Source organism: Schistocerca americana, chromosome 9, assembly GCF_021461395.2.
Source record: "Schistocerca americana isolate TAMUIC-IGC-003095 chromosome 9, iqSchAmer2.1, whole genome shotgun sequence".
Classification (NCBI taxonomy): domain Eukaryota; kingdom Metazoa; phylum Arthropoda; class Insecta; order Orthoptera; family Acrididae; genus Schistocerca; species Schistocerca americana.
In genome coordinates this window covers 62,950,898-62,968,084 of record NC_060127.1, presented here as the reverse complement: position 1 = coordinate 62,968,084, position 17,187 = coordinate 62,950,898, and the positions used below count along the sequence as shown (strand labels likewise).

Here is a 17,187-nt window from a genome sequence, read left to right as displayed (position 1 = left end):
TGCAGTCGCTGCTATTTGAAGCTCATAAAAATATGTAACAAACGAAAGGTGTACTCGACTTATTAGCAGCAGGAATTCGAAGTGCTCTCTCACTAATGGTCTAAACGACTCTGACCTACACTAACTAAAACAAACAAAAGCCTATACAATACAAGGGCGATAACAATGGCAGTATTGTACATTACGCTGTTGTTAAAATAAAAGCTTGTGCCTAGTAAGCACTCGAACACACAAGAGACAACAAAAATAATCTAGTAACTACATAGGTATCTGTAAATAAGTCGCTCCCGTTAGAAGCTCGTAAAAATATATAACAAACGAATGGGGTACTCGCCTTATTAGCAGCAGGAACACGAGGTGCCCTGTCTCTGGCAGTCTATTCGACACATTGCGTTGTTTTAATAGTCTACTAAAGGATTACAAAGTTTGAAGTAAATCTGTAATAACATAATCAGGACCTCCCCTCGTAAGACTTAAAACTTTGATTAAAGTTTCTTAAGTTAGTTTTATGGAGCAGTATGGACTGAAGAAAAGGTAGCGGGTCATCAACAAGTCAGTACAAATGTGAAAACTGACTAAATCACGGAATAATGTAGATAGAGAGGTGAAAATTGACACACAAGCTTGGAATGACATGGGGTTTTAAGAGAACTAAAAAAATACAAAAGTTCAAAAATTTCCGACAGATGGCGCTTCATCTGATCAGAATATCAATAATTAGCATAACAAAGTAAGACAAAGCAAAGATGATGTTTTTTACAGGAAATGCTCAATATGTCCACAATCATTCCTCAACAATAGCTGTAGTCGAGGAATAATGTTGTGAACAGCACTGTAAAGCATGTCCGGAGTGATGGTGAGGCATTGGTGTCGGATGATGTCTTTCAGCATCCCTAGAGATGTCAGTCGATCACGATACACTTGCGACTTCAGGTAACCCCAAAACCAATAATCGCACGGACTGAGGTCTGAGGACCTGGGAGGCCAAGCATGACGAAAGTGGCGGCTGAGCACACCATCATCACCAAACGACACGCGCAAGAAACCTTTCACGCGTCTAGCAATACTTTTTTTTGTTCTAATAAAACCCCATGTCATTCCAAGCACGTGTGCCAACTTTTACTTCTCTATCTACATTATTTCGTGTTTTATTAAGTTTTCAAATTTATACTGACTTTTTGATCACCCAGTATAATGGGAAGTACTGAGAAAAGTATGTTGTGCCAGTACTTCATTGTAGACAACTGCATCATCTGCAAAAATTCTGAGGTTTACATTAATATTCTCGCCAATATCTTTAATAAACGACATGAACAGCAAGGGTCCCAGTACACTTCCCTGGGACTTACCGGAATCTACTTCTACTTTTGTGAGTGCATCTCCATCGTAATTAAAGTGTTCTGCCATGCCTACCAAAAATCCTGGACCCTTTCACGGTCGGCCGTCGTGGCCGAGCGGTTCTAGGCGCCTCAGTCCGGAACTGCGCTGCTGCTGTAGTCGCAGGTTCGAATCCTGCCTTGGGCATGGATGTGTGTGATGTCCTTAGGTTTAAGTAGTTCTAAGTCTAGGGGACTGATGACCTCAGATGTTAAGTCCCATAGTGCTTAGAGCCATTTGAACCATTTTGGATCGTTTCACTAATTTTGTTTTTATTGCTGGTGTGGTCATGAGTCAGATGTCGACTGGAAACAGCTTGTGTTTGAGTTGATCTATGTTGCGATAGTTAATACTCTACTATTCTGGCATTTGTGAGGGCACTACTGGCATTGCGCAGGTACGGCCTTCCTGGGCGGCACCAAGTACCAGTCGATGGCGGACGTGCGGCAGCCGGAGGTGGTGGTGGCGGTGGTCAGCGACATCCGCGTCTACAGTGGTTCCGACCGCCACCTGGACCACGACGTGGCGATCGGCAAGCTGTCGAGGAAGTGCGAGCCGAATGCCAACATCAACCACGCCGCACTCACCTCGGTCACCAAGTACGTACAGTTTAGACATGGGCAAACTCGTTCATCCTTGGGAACTAGTTCACTGCTGATCGTTCTTTTTTGGGAACCGTTCATTTTTACTCGTTCGTTTGTGCTTGGTATATGGTTCTTATGAAACACTGAAAACTAGTAGTGTAGGTGACTGAGGGATGGGGGGCACCAAGAGGGGGCACTTGCCTCCCCCCTGATGTATAGAGTTTTTATTCGTTACAGAATTCTTACACACTTTTACAAGTAATTTCTGTGATTCTGCAGAGCCTGTCGTTTAGCCAACCGTAGCCTTGTGTGGCCGATCGCAGGGAAATAATATAGAGTGGCGCACGGAAAACCGGCCCCGAGTACCGACTGCTAGCCAATTACGGACGATGTGTTGCCCGTTGCGAGCAGATACAGCAAACAAACATGTAATAATTATCAGTGAAGAAATAAGAAGGTAATGCAAGCAACAATTGCGAAACAATCGATGACGATGTGTAGAGAGCTGGAGAAGGGAACATGAAAATCTCACGCGACGCGCATGGGCTATAGCTCATGTAGTCTTGTAATCTTGTTGGTGGCTGTTTCCCAATTTAATAGACCACAAGTGTCTTGTATAAAATTCTTCGTTTCGACTACCACTACATAGCTATGCTTCGTTGTAAACAATAATCGTTTACACCCTATATATACTTCACGTTGTCTCTGAGTTCGTAGGCGAAGTAGAGACTTCATGGAAGCATAAAATAAAATGTGGTTTTCTCATACTTGCGTCACACGCTTAGTAAAAATTAGGTTTTTATGTTGCATTATTAACGTTAATGCAGCAATAATAATAATATTAAGTTCGCAGTAATAAAGTTTTTGGTTTGAAAGCTCGTTCTGAACAAATGTTTTTGAGATAATAAGTAAATATGATTTTATGGCGATCTATGTCTTTTCAAATGGAGAGGCACCGCTTTTGCTACTGAGCCAAAATGACCCACAACCCACTTTTTTTTTTCAAAGAAACCAAACTAGCAGGTAATGCAAATTGGAAGCAACCAATCTTAAAAGTAATGAGAGCCTTCCTAAATGAAATGTTTTGTGTATGAGAGATACACGAAAATCGTTTAATATGAATTTTCTTACACTAAAAATTAAGCAAATTATTGAAAGTTAGCTGCTAAATCAAGTCGATGAAACCAAAAAATATAAGAATAACAAAAAAAACTTGCCTTGTTTAAGTATGTCTTCTGCTGTTCATCGATATAATGAAGTGAGCTGATATGCCCTTTTGTTACCTGAAAAGACTTACCTATTACATACAACTTAATTTTTATGTAATTTACGTAACTGTAAAGTACTTTTTGATTACCGGTCGTAGACGCTGAATAGCCAGAACCAAGTGCAAGAACAGTTTGGAACACATGTAAAATAGGCGAGCGCAGTAAACGAAACGAACAACTGGATACTGAACTAACTAGGAGCAGTCGGCAGTGGAACTGAGACAGGTGGCCATGCGAAGAACGACGAGTGCGACCGAGGGAGACCGAGACTGAGACGAGCACACGACCGAGTCTGGAACGAGAACTGCCGAAGTGACCGCCGCGACCGAACTGAACTAGTGAACTATGAACCGATCGTTCCTCGTTCCCGGGAACTATAAGTAGACCGCCGCGACCGAAGTGAACTATGAACTGATCGTTCCTCGTTCCTGGGAACTATAAGTAGACCGTCGCGACCGAAGTGAACTATGAACCGATCGTTCCTTGGAATTCGTTCCTCGGTCCTTTGGTTCATCTTGGTGAACCGTTCCTTTGCACCCGTTCGTTCACGAACTACCCATCTCTAGTACAGTTTACAGCCAGGCCGCATAACAGTGTTTCATTTTTCTGTTTATTTATTTGTAACATGCTCCATTACAATACAGGGTGTTTGAAAAAGAACTCCCTTGTTTTAAGTACAAATTTAATGGAGAAATTAATGATAAATTACATCAATGAGTACATATCATGAAAGAGAATTCCTTCAAGTTTTGTTTAATGGCAGTAGACATCATCGTGGGATCCATTTGTTGCTCTGCACACGTCGAGACGATATTCCACTTCTCGCCACGTATCCACCAACATTTCAGGCGTAACTGTCCCAAACGATGCGACGATTCTTTCCCGTAAATGAGTGATGCCTCTGATCTTTTCACAGTACACAACATTTTTTATGTGGCTCCAAAAGAGAAAGTCCAGTAAGGGTAAATCAGGGTTTCGTGGTGGCCAAGGTATTGGGCCAGCACTGCCTATCCACCTTCCCGGAAAGCGAGTGTCAAGAGCTGCACGCACATGATTACTGTAATGAGGTGTGGCGCCATCTTGTTGGAAACACACAAACCTCTTTGCCGCCTCAATATCGTCCATTTGGGGAAAGACGCACTCTGTCAATATGTCACAGTAAACGTCCCCGTTTATTGTTTTTTCTACAAAAATGAAAGGACCAGTCACTCGGTCTTCCATCAAATTTTACAAGACATTAACTCTGGGAGAGTCACGTTTATGCTGAATAACTTCGTGTGGATGCTCTACCCTCCAAATTCTGCGGTTATGACGATTAACTGTTGCACTAACATGAAATGTAGCATCAGAAAAGATAATCTTTTTCAAAAAATTTATATAATCACCAGTTCTGCGTAGGAAGTCTACAGCAAACTCATACCTTTCGAGTTTATCAGTAGCTTTTATTTCATGTAACAGTTGAATTTGTAGGCGCACAACTTAAGTCTTTTACGCACAGCATCATACACAGAACCTTTAGGCACTCCTAATTGTGAACTAAATCTGGCCAATGACTTCTTTTGGCTTTGAACACACGAAATACGGATCTGTTCAACATCTTCGGAAGTTCTCGGTCTACCTGGTGATTTTGTTTTTAAAAAAATTCCGGTTTCGTTGAAAGACTTTAGCCAATGAAGTATAGTTTTTGCTGTAGGTGGTTCACCACCATTGTTGTTGTTGTGGTCTTCAGTCCTGAGACTGGTTTCATACAGTTCTCCATGCTACTCTAACCTGTGCAAGCTTCTTCATCTCCCAGTACCTACTGCAGCCTACATCCTTCTGAATCTGCTTAGTGTATTCATCTCTTGGTCTCCCTCTACGATTTTTACCCTCCACGCCGCCCTCCAACACTAAATTTGTGATCCCTCGATGTCTCAGAACATGTCCTACCAACCGATCCCTTCTTCTTGTCAAGTTGTGTCACAAACTGCTCTTCTCCCCAATTCTATTCAATACCTCCTCATTAGTTATGTGATCTACCCATCTAATCTTCAGCATTCTTCTGTAGCACGACATTTCGAAAGCTTCTATTCTCTTCTTGTCCAAACTATTTATCGTCCACGTTTCACTTCCATACATGGCTACACTCCATACAAATTATTTCAGAAACGACTTCCTGACATTTAAATCTATACTCGATGTTAACAAATTTTTCTCCTTCAGAAACGCTTTCCTTGCCATTGCCAGTCTACATTTTATATCCTCTCTACTTCGACCATCATCAGTTATTTTGCTCCCCAAATAGGAAAACTCCTTTACTACTCATTCCTAATCTAATTTCCTCAGCATCACCCGACTTAATTCGACTACATTCCATTATCCTCGTTTTGCTTTCGTTGATGTTCATCTTATACCCTCCTTTCAAGACACTGTCCATTTCGTTCAACTGCTCTTCCAAGTCCTTTGCTGTCTCTGACAGAATTACGATGTCATCGGCGAACCTCAAAGTTTTTATTTCTTCTCCATGGATTTCAATACCTACTCCGAACTTTTCTTTTGTTGCCTTCACCACCATACTAACGTCTAAAATTACGAGGTGCTATTCCAAATTTTCGGGACTGGTGCTGCCATCTGCTGAAAACCTTACCTTTGGACTAACGGTCACCATCACCCTCGAAGTAGTTCCCATCTGCACGTACACACCGGTCGCAGCGCTTCTGCCATTGGTCAAACGTTTTCTGAAGTCATGTTCGTTGAGGGTGTTTATCACCGCCAGTGATGCTTCTGGAATCCTCTCTAGAGTGTCGAACCGACAGCCTTTCAACCTGAGTTTCAGTTTTGGGAATAGCGCGAAGTCGCAAAGTGCCAAATCTGGCGAGTACGGTGGGTAGGGTACAACCGCCATGTTTTTTTTTTTTTTTTTTTTTTTTTTTTTTTTTTTTTTTTTTTTTTTTTTGCCAAAAAGGTCCTGGTGAGCAAAGACGCGTGACAGGGAGCGTTGTCGTTATCCACCAGCCAGTTCCCTCGACGCCAAAGTTCGGACCGTCGCCGCTGCACGATTTCACGGAGCCGTCGCAAAACGCCGCAGTAGTACGCGGAATTCACTGTTTGGTTGGGTAGGACGAATTCTTTGTGCACAATTCCCTTGGTATCAAAGAAAACGATGATCATGCTCTTCACTTTGCTCTTCGCCTTCTCGCTTTTTTGGATTTTGGAGTGCCTGGGCTTTTCCACTAGGACCGTTGTTGCGGATTGGTGTCGACGTCCGGTGTGCCGGCCGGTCTGTGGATGGTTTTACGCATCAATAATTTGTATGTTCAATACAATAAAAATGTTAAATGTTGTTAATTTTTTTCTTTCCTTTGGGACTGATGACCAGAGATGTTAAGTCCCATAGTGCTCAGAGCCATTTGAGACATTTTCTTTCCTTCGAACTATGAAATTTAAGTTCCGCTTCATCCACGTTCGGGAATATATTACATTAAATGAAACTAAACGAAAAGTACAGTACTTACTTCAACATTATGATGTACGTTCCAGGATAGATTAATCTGTTAAATCACACAATTTTCCCCATTTATGGGTTTATATTATTAATCATCAAGCCAACCTTGACAAAGGATAAAAACAAAACCGCAAGACTCACAAACTCATACTCTCTCTTTCGTCACCACATTCATTCATACACGGATGTTAAACAATTAGTTCAATATTTACATTAATAAATCTACATCTCTACATCTATATCCATACTCCGCAAGCCACCTGACGGTGTGTGGCGGAGTGTACCTTGAGTACCTCTTATCGGTTCTCCCTTCTATTCCAGTCTCGAATTGTGCGTGGAAAGAAGGATTATCGGTATGCTTCTGTGTGGGCTCTAATCTCTCTGAATTTATCCTCATGGTCTCTTCGCGAGATATACGTAGGAGGGAGCAATATACTGCTTGACTCTTTGGTGAAGGTATGTTCTCGAAACTTCAACAAAAGCCCGTACCGAGCTACTGAGCGTCTCTCCTGCAGAGTCTTCCACTGGAATTTACCTATCATCTCCGTAACGCTTTCGCGATTACTAAATGATCCTGTAACGAAGCGCGCTGCTCTCCGTTGGATCTTCTCTATCTCTTCTATCAACCCTATCTGGTACGGATCCCACACTGCTGAGCAGTATTCAAGCAGTGGGCGAACAAGCGTACTGTAACCTACTTCCTTTGTTTTCGGATTGCATTTCCTTAGCATTCTTCCAATGAATCTCAGTCCGGCATCTGCTTTACCGACGATCAACATTATATGATCATTCCATTTTAAATCACTCCTAATGCGTACTCCCAGATAATTTATGGAATTAACTGCTTCCAGTTGCTGACCTGCTATTTTGTAGCTAAATGATAAGGGATCTATCTTTCTATGTATTCGCAGCACATTACACTTGTCTACATTGAGATTCAATAGCCATTCCCTGCACCATGCGTCAATTCGCTGCAGATCCTCCTGCATTTCGGTACAATTTTCCATTGTTACAACCTCTCGATACACCACAGCATCATCTGCAAAAAGCCTCAGTGAACTTCCGATGTCATCCACAAGGTCATTTATGTAATAATCAGTTACACTTGATTTTTCTTCTCAATTTCAACGTTAACATTTTATTTAACTAAGAAGATTTTCTTTATGTCTGTCGCCTTAAATTATCTCTGAATTATTTTACAAAATGGTAGTTATAATGCCGAAAATCGGTATTTCGTACATTTGTTTTAATTCTCATGTAGCATTAATCTATATGGATAATGTTGGGTTTCAGCACACTGGTCCATATGTATTCAATAATTTATAACTGAACTAAAGTCGTGAACTTATTTCGTTCACTTAGCTTAAGCTATCGAGAATCTAGTAGTAATGTGATTATCTGACTACACAACATCGCATTAAAACACCAAACGTCTCAACACAAAAACTTGGATTTCGAAATATGCATGTACGGAGTGCTTCACTAAACATCGGTATTATAATGTTACATACCCCATACTACCAAAATGTTCGTAGACGTACAGAAAGTAAATGTCCCACGTTGAACTACCTATTCTAGTTCTGTCAACGTTTTTATAGGGCAAGTTTTTCCTCTGTGTACAATCTCTAGGGTTTGGTCGATAACAGGATACGGAACAAAAAAGATCTAATGAGTTTATATCCGGAAATGCATGGTTTCCGTGCTACAGACGATTTATTAAATCATACTTTGCTACCGAGACTACGGTCTAATATGCGCTGCCACATGCTGCCGCAGTTACAGTATCCATGGTTTCCTCCTAGAGGGTGGTACTGTTCCTCACATGTCATGCCTTCTCCTGCCATAGTAATCTACATCTACATCTACATTTATACTCCGCCAACCACCCAACGGTGTGTGGCGGGGGGTACTTTACGTGCCACTGTCATTACCTCCCTCTCCTGTTCCAGTCGCGCATGGTTCGCGGGAAGAAAGACTGCCGGAAAGCCTCCGTGCGCGCTCGAATCTCTCTAATTTTACATTCGTGATCTCCTCGGGAGGTATAAGTAGAGGGAAGCAATATATTCGATACCTCGTCCAGAAACGCATCCTCTCGAAACCTGGACAGCAAGCTACACCGCAATGCAGAGCGCCTCTCTTGCAGAGTCTGCCACTTGAGTTTGCTAAACATCTCCGTGACGCTATCACGGTTACCAAATAACCGTGTGACGAAATGCGCCGCTCTTCTTTGGATCTTCTCTATCTCCTCTGTCAACTCGACCTGGTACGGATCCCACACTGATGAGCAATATTCAGGTATAGGTCGAACGAGTGTTTTGTTAAGCCACCTCCTTTGTTGATGGACTACATTTTCTAAGGACTCTCCCAATGAAGCTCAACCTGGCACCCGCCTTACCAACATTAATTTTATATGATTATTCCACTTTAAATCGTTCCACACGCATACTCCCAGATATTTTACAGAAGTAACTGCTACCAGTGTTTGTTCCGCTATCATATAATCATACAATAAAGGATCTTTCTATCTATGTATTCGCAGTGCATTACATTTGTCCATGTTAAGAGTCAGTTGCCACTCCCTGCACCAAGTGCCCATCCGCTGCAGATCTTCCTGCATTTCACTGCAATTTTCTAATGCTGCAACTTCTCTGTATACTACAGCATCATCCGCGAAAAGCCGCATGGAATATGCGACACTATCTAATAGGTCATTTATATATTTTATGAAAAGCCATGGTCCCATAACACTCCCCTGTGGCACGCCAGAGGTTACTTTAACGTCTGTAGACGTCTCTCCATTGAGAACAACATGCTGTGTTCTGTTTGCTAAAAACTCTTCAATCCAGCCACACAGCTGGTCTGATATTCCGTAGGCCCTTACTTTGTTTCTCAGGCGACAGTGCGGAACTGTATGGAACGCCTTCCGGAAGTCAACGAAAATGGCATCTACCTGGGAGCCTGTATCTAATATTTTCTGGGTCTCATGAACAAATAAAGCGAGTTGGGTCTCACACGATCGATGTTGATTCCTACAGAGTAGATTCTGGGTTTCCGGAAATGACATGATACGCGAGAAAAAAACATATTCTAAAATTCTACAACAGATCGATGTCAGAGATACAAGGTGCATTCAAGTTCTAAGGCCTCCGATTTTTTTTCTCCGGACTGGAAAGAGGTATAAACATGCGCATTGTTTTAAAATGAGGCTGTGTTCATTGTCAATACGTCCCAGAGATGGCAGCACCGTACGTCAGATGGAATTTTACCGCCAGCGGCGAGAGTGAGAACTGTTTTAAATACTTAAAATGGCGACGTTTTCCGTAATTGAACAGCGTGGAATCATTCGTTTTCTGAATTTGCGTGGTGTGAAACCAATTGAAATTCATCGACAGTTGAAGGAGACATGTGGTGATGGAGTTATGTATGTGTCGAAAGTGCGTTCTTGGGTGCGACAGTTTAATGAAAGCAGAACATCGTGTGACAACAAACCGAAACAACCTTGGGCTCGCACAAGCCGGTCTGACGACATGATCAAGAAAGTGGAGACAATTCTTTTGGGGGATCGCCGAATGACTGTTGGACAGACCGCCTCCAAAGTTGCCATTTCTGTGGGTTCTGTGCACACAATCCTGCATGACGACCTGAAAATGCGGAAAGTGTCATCCAGGTGGGTGCCACGAATGCTGACGGACGACCACATGGCTGCCCGTGTGGCATGTTGCCAAGCAATGTTGACGCGCGACGACAGCACGAATGAGACTTTCTTTTCGTCGGTTGTGACAATGGATGAGACGTGGATGCCCTTTTTCAATCCAGAAACAAAGCGCCAGTCAGCTCAATGGAAGCACACAGATTCACCGCCACCAAAAAAATTTCGGGTAACCGCCAGTGCTGAAAAAATGATGGTGTCCATGTTCTGGAACAGCGAGGGCGTAATCCTTACCCATTGCGTTCCAAAGGGCACTACGGTAACAGGTGCATCCTACGAAAATGTTTTGAAGAACAAATTCCTTCCTGCACTGCAACAAAAACGTCCTGGAAGGGCTGCGTGTGTGCTGTTTCACCAAGACAACGCACCCGCACATCGAGCTAACGTTACGCAACAGTTTCTTAGTGATAACAACTTTGAAGTGATTCCTCATGCTCCCTACTCACCTGACCTGGCTCCTAGTGACTTTTGGCTTTTTCCAACAATGAAAGACACTCTCCGTGGCCGCGCATTCACCAGCCGTGCTGCTATTGCCTCAGCGATTTTCCAGTGGTCAAAACAGACTCCTAAAGAAGCCTTCGCCGCTGCCATGGAATCATGGCGTCAGCGTTGTGAAAAATGTGTACGTCTGCAGGACGATTACGTCGAGAAGTAACGCCAGTTTCATCGATTTCGGGTGAGTAGTTAATTAGAAAAAAAATCGTAGGCCTTAGCACTTGAATGCACCTTGTATAGGCCTATAGTTTTGCGCATCTGCTCGACGAACCTTCTTGAAGACTGGGACTACCACTGCTCTTTTCCAATCGTTTGGAACCTTCCGTTCCTCTAGAGACTTGCGGTACACGGCTGTTAGAAGGGGGGCAAGTTCTTTCGCGTACATCCGATTGGTAATTGGTAATGTTGTCTCCGATTCACTTCTCTTGCTGACTCACCTTGCATTGGATGTGATACAGCTTTGTAGACAATGGTTCTGTATTCGAATCGAGAGCTTGCCGACATGGTGTTTACTTATGGAGAGGCAAATGGCAACAGGAGGCGGGTAGCAAGGTTATATTAGGAGACCTATCCCCGTCGACAACAATAACTGCATATAGTGTTTGCAACAGTGTTTAGCCCTTTGTTAGAGACAATGTCGGTTCAGAAGGCAGGAAATTATGGAGGACGTACGCCAAATGTTGAGAGACCAGACTTGGAGGAAAATGTGATTAACGCTGTGGAAGGCGACAGCCGTGTCAGTACAAGGCAGTTAGCCTGCCAGTACAGGGTAAGCCATACGACCGTGTGGAACCTTCTCCGTGACAATTGTAGCTACCTGTACCACTTATGGCGTGTGCAGGGCTTAGTAACGACAGACTTTCCACATCGGGAGCGGTTTTGTCACTGGTTTCTTCATCAGGCAACCAAGATCCGGGAATTTGTGTCGTCCATCCTATTCACAGATGAGGCCACCTTTATGCGGAGTGGTATCTTCAACTTTCATAACAGTCATCTGTGGGATAGTAATCAGAATCACCATAGTATGGTGACGGGGAATCATCAGCATCGGTGCAGCAGGAATGTGTGGGCTGGGATAATTGGCGACCGTATATTGGGACCAGTCTTCCTTCCTCATCGCCTAACAGACCGGAACTACCGGCATTCCTAACGAGTGACTTTGCCTCCACTGGTGGAAGAAGTAACCATCGATGATTCGAAGGGTTATGTGGCTCCTACATGACGGTGCTCCAGCCCGCTTCACCATTAACGTCAGGACACATCTCAGTCGTGTCTTCCCTGGTCGATGGATTGGACGAGGGGGCCTGCTCGTTCACCGGATCGCAACCTGTGCGATTTCTGGTTATAAGGCCATCTCATAAGTATCGTGCATGCAGATCCCATTCCAGATGTTCAGACATTGCAGCAGCGTATTCATGCTGCGTTTGACACTGGATGCAGCCTGGCCGATATGAACGTGTGAGACAGAACACGCTACGACGCAAGCGTTGAGGCACATGGAAACCATTTTCACCACATACTGTGAATGTGGCTGCATATACAGCGTGTATTGGACCACAGTCTTTGTAACAGTGTATGACTGAATAAATGGTCTCTAGCGTGGAAACCATGCATTTTCGGACATGTTCCGTATCCTCTCATCAATCAGTCTCTAGAGTTTGTACACGGTGGAATAAGTCAGCCTCCGTAATTTCATAACTGCAGAAACTACTGGTCATTAAAAATGCTACACCAAGAAGAAATGCAGATGATAAACGGGTATTCATTGGACAAAGGTATTATACTAGAACTGACATGTGATTACATTTTCACGCAATTTGGGTGCATCGATCCTGAGAAATCAGTACCCAGAACAACCACCTCTGGCCGTAATAACGGACTTCATACGCCTGGGCATTGAGTCAAACAGAGCTTGGGTGGCGGTTACAGGTACAGCTGCCCATGCAGCTTCAACACAATACCCCAGTTCATCAAGAGTAGTGACTGGCGTGTTGTGACGAGCCAGTGGCTCGGCCACCATTGACCAGACGTTTTCAGTTGGTGAGAGATCTGGAGAATGTGCTGGCCAGGGCAGCAGTCGAACATTTTCTGTATCCAGAAAGGCCCATACAGGACCTGCAACATGCGGTCGTGCATTATCTTGCTGAAATGTAGGGTTTCGCAGGGATCGAGTGAAGGGTCGAGCCACGGGTCGTAACACATCTGAAATGTAACGTCAATGCGAACCAGAGGTGACAGAGGCGCGTAACCAATGGCATCCCATTCTATCACGCCGGGTGATACGCCAGTATGGCGATGACGAATACACGCTTCCAATGTGCGTTCACCGCGATGTCGCCAAACACGGATGCGACCATCCTGATGCTGTAAACAAAACCTGGATTCATCCGAAAAAATGACGTTGTGCCATTCGTGCACCCAGGTTCGTCGTTGAAAACACCATCGCAGGCGCTCCTGTCTGTGATGCAGCGTCAAGGGTAACCGCAGCCATGGTCTCCGAGCTGATAGGCCGTGCTGCTGCAAACGTCGTCAAGCTGTTCGTACAGATGGCTGTTGTCTTGCAAACGTCCCCATCTGTTGACTCAGGGATCGAGACGTGCCTGCACGATCCGTTACAGCCATGAGGATAAGATGCCTGTCATCTCGACTGCTAGTGATACGAGGCCGTTGGGATCCAGCATGGAGTTCCGTATTACCCTCCTGAATCCAACAATTCCATATTCTGATAACAGTCATTGGATTTTGACCAACGCGAGCAGCAATGTCGCGATACGATAAACCGCAGTCGCGATAGGCTACAACCCGACCTTATTCAAAGTCGGAATCATGATGGTACGCATTTCTCCTCCTGTCAGCACGTTGTAGGTGTCGCCACCGGCGCCAACCTTGTGTGAATGCTGTGAAAAGCTAATCATTTGCATATCACAGCATCCTCTTCCTGTCGGTTTAATTTCGCGTCTGTAAACCGTCATCTTCGTGGTGTAGCAATTTTAATGGCCAGCAGTGTAGTAGCAGATAATTTCATTATTCGTGGTATGGCTGTCTCGTTGTCTAGAGTGTCGGTTCCTGTTTATGCTTTCCAATTAGTAAGTCCAAAGTTTTTTTGTTTCAATATATGACGCTGGAATATTTTTGTTTTTTGACACCAACAGTATTTATTCATAACTTATTGATATTTTCTACAACACCACTTGTAAAGTAAATGCCTCGTGCAACATTTCAACACATTGTAAGGAAGTTGATAGCTACATTAACCGATCTGAGACGCTCGGAGTGGCCGCTCGGTTTGAGGCGCCATGTCCCGGATTGCGGGGCTCCTCCCGCCGGAGGTTCGAGTCCTACCTCGAGCATGGGTGGGTGTGTTGTTCTTAGCATAAGTTAGTTTAAGTAGTGTGTAAGTCTAGGGACCGATGACCCCAGCAGCTTAGTCCCTTAGGAATTCACACAATTTGAACATTTTGAACAATCTGAAACTATTGTGGCACTTTTGGCGCCTAAAATTTTTATAAATATTACATACATAGTTCCAGATGTTTCTAGAAGAGCCGGCCAGGGTGGCCGAGCCGTTCTAGGCGCTACAGTCTGGAACCGCGCGACCGCTCTACGGTCGCAGGTTCGAATCCTGCCTCGGGCATGGATGTTTGTGATGTCCTTAGGTTAGTTAGGTTTAAATAGTTCTAAGTTCTAGGGGACTGATGACCTTAGAAGTTAAGTCCCATAGTGCTCAGAGCCTTCTAGAAGAGGATGTAGTTCAAATGATTTTATTATGACTGTCTTAATTGAAATTACTTTTGAGGTATAATTTACATAATGTTTTCAGGAAATATTTATATAAAGGTTTATGCGCCTAATAATTAATAATGAAGTTTGTAAATTTCGACACTGTAAGAACTATCAGCTTCCGGTCTTTGTATAATTGTCGATTCAATTATCGATAATAAAATTAGAAAGATTAAAAATGAAACCAGAAATTCTGATTGCATGATAAAGCATAATAACGTTAGTTTCACCGTAAAGTAGTTATTGACTTATTTTAGTTAACAGTTGTGATTACTAATTTTCATGGTTCAAGATCAATGTTGCTAAATGAATCGATATGAAAAATAAAATTATATTGTCAGAAAAATAGTGTTTTGATGATCAAATATACGTATGCAATATTATCTTTAGATGTGCCATACACAGGGTGAAAAGTATTTAAACCGACAAACTCTGGGAGGTTGTAGGGGACATCAAAACAAATATTTTCCCCTAATGTCATTTTTTCCTATGAGGAGTATTTAAGCCGGCAGAGGAAGATTTCTCTGGCGGCAAATTAATTAATCCAACAAACACTTTGCTTCTGCCAATCCACGTTTCCGGGAACCGTAGGTCCAGGAATCGACGCACACGATGACTGAAATGTGCCGGCGCCCCGTCATTTTGGAACCACATGCATTGTCTGGTAGGGAGCGGAATGTCTTCCAGCAATTCTGGCAATGCTCTGGCGAGAAAATTCCAATAATTCCTGCCATTTAATGGCCTATGTAGCAGATACGGCCCAATTAAACAGTCCCCAACAACACCGGCCCGCACATTAACGTAGAACCATACTTGATGAGCGATAGTAACTGTGACATGTGGGTTATCCTCACCCCAAACATGCGAATTGTGCATGTTGAAGACTTCATCACGCCCGAACATTGCTTCCTCGGTAAACAACACAGAGGATGGAAATGTGGGATGCATTTCACACTGTTCCAGGTACCACTGTGAAAACTGTGCTCTGGGTGAATAATCAACTGGTTCCAGGTTGTGGACACGCTGTAAGGGAAATGGACGTAACAATTGCTCTCGAAGGACTGTTCTTACATTCGTCTGATTCGTCCCCATGTTACGTGCAATTGCACGAGTGCTGATTGAAGGATGCCGCTCCACGTGCTGCAAGACAGCTTCCTCAACTTTCAGCGTTCTTACCGTGCGACGGCGTCCCTGTCCAGGTGATCTGCTAAATGACCCGGTCTCACGCAGACACTGGTACACAGCAGCAAAGGTCGTATGGTGCGGGATACGGCGATTAGGATATTGTTGTTGATAAACCCGCTGTGAAGCTCGTCGGTTATGGTGAGCTACGCAATACGCACCAACCATATCAGTGTACTCACTCCAGGTGTATCGATCCATTAGTAAACAGAGACAATGCACTACTACAGTGCTGGACAGCAGTTGCCTACAACTGAAGAGCGTAATACGGCCTCCACCCGTTTAAATAATCCTCATAGGAAAAAATGACATTAGGGAAAAATATTTGTTTTGATGTCCCCTACAACCTCCCAGAGTTTGTCGGTTTAAATAGTTTTCACCCTGTATATAATTTAAGGGGGATAGGACGTCAAACGGGCCGACTTGGAGCAGGAGAGGCACCACAGGACATTTTATTTTCTACTGTCTATACTTTTACAAATAAATTCATAAAACTTTGTCAGCATGACCAGGAGGGATTCAGGATTCACACTCATAGCTGTGGAAGTGCAAAAACGTAACAAAATATTTTTTTTTACATGTGAAATTTCATCATTTTTTCGCTTACTATTGGCTACATTTGTTGCTATAGGTACATTTTTCTTCACAAGTAAGAGAGATTCTTTGATGAATTTTGCACAGCATGCAAACCATACTTACAGTTGTATAAAACTCTAGAATTTCCCAAATCTATTAAAAACTGTGGTAAAAACTGAGATAATTAACTACAAAATTTGATTTTTTTCTAAACACAAAGTTTAAAACGTAACAGCTCATTCATTTTTTCATAAATTAAATAGATTCTAGAGTTTCGGACACCTGTAAGTATGGTTTGTATGCTGTGCAAAATTCATCGAACAGTATCTCTTACTTATGAAGAAAAGTGTACCTATAGCAACAAATGCAGCCGATAGTAAGTGAAAAAATGATGAAATTTCACATGTAAAATAAAAAATTTTGTTAGGCTTTTGAACTTCCGCTGCTACGAGTGTGAATCCTGAATCCTTCCTGGTCATGCTGGCAAAGTTTTATGAATTTACTTGTAAAAGTACAGACAGTGGAAATTAAAATGTCCTGTGGTGCCTCTCCTGTTCCAAGTCGGCCCGTTTGACGTCCTACCCCCATTAAGTACATATTTAACTCAGGTCAGGCCGAAATTTATACGGGATTGAACGTTTCAGTTGAGGTACGAAAGCTCTGAAGTGGCAAAATTCATTACAGTATCGAATACTGTCCTCGTTCATAGGTGAATTTTAGGCTCGGCGTGCT

At 43.2% G+C, this 17,187-nt stretch overlaps 1 protein-coding gene across 1 annotated transcript in view; it reads left to right on the top strand.

Moving 5' to 3' along the window:
- Positions 1-17,168, top strand: part of LOC124550642 — a 35,065-nt gene extending 17,897 nt beyond the window's left edge. The window contains exons 2-3 of the mRNA XM_047125366.1: positions 1,775-1,976; positions 17,165-17,168. Coding sequence (XP_046981322.1) covers positions 1,775-1,976; positions 17,165-17,168 — 206 coding nt within the window. The remainder of the gene's footprint in view (positions 1-1,774; positions 1,977-17,164) is intronic.
- Positions 17,169-17,187: the final 19 nt, after the last annotated feature.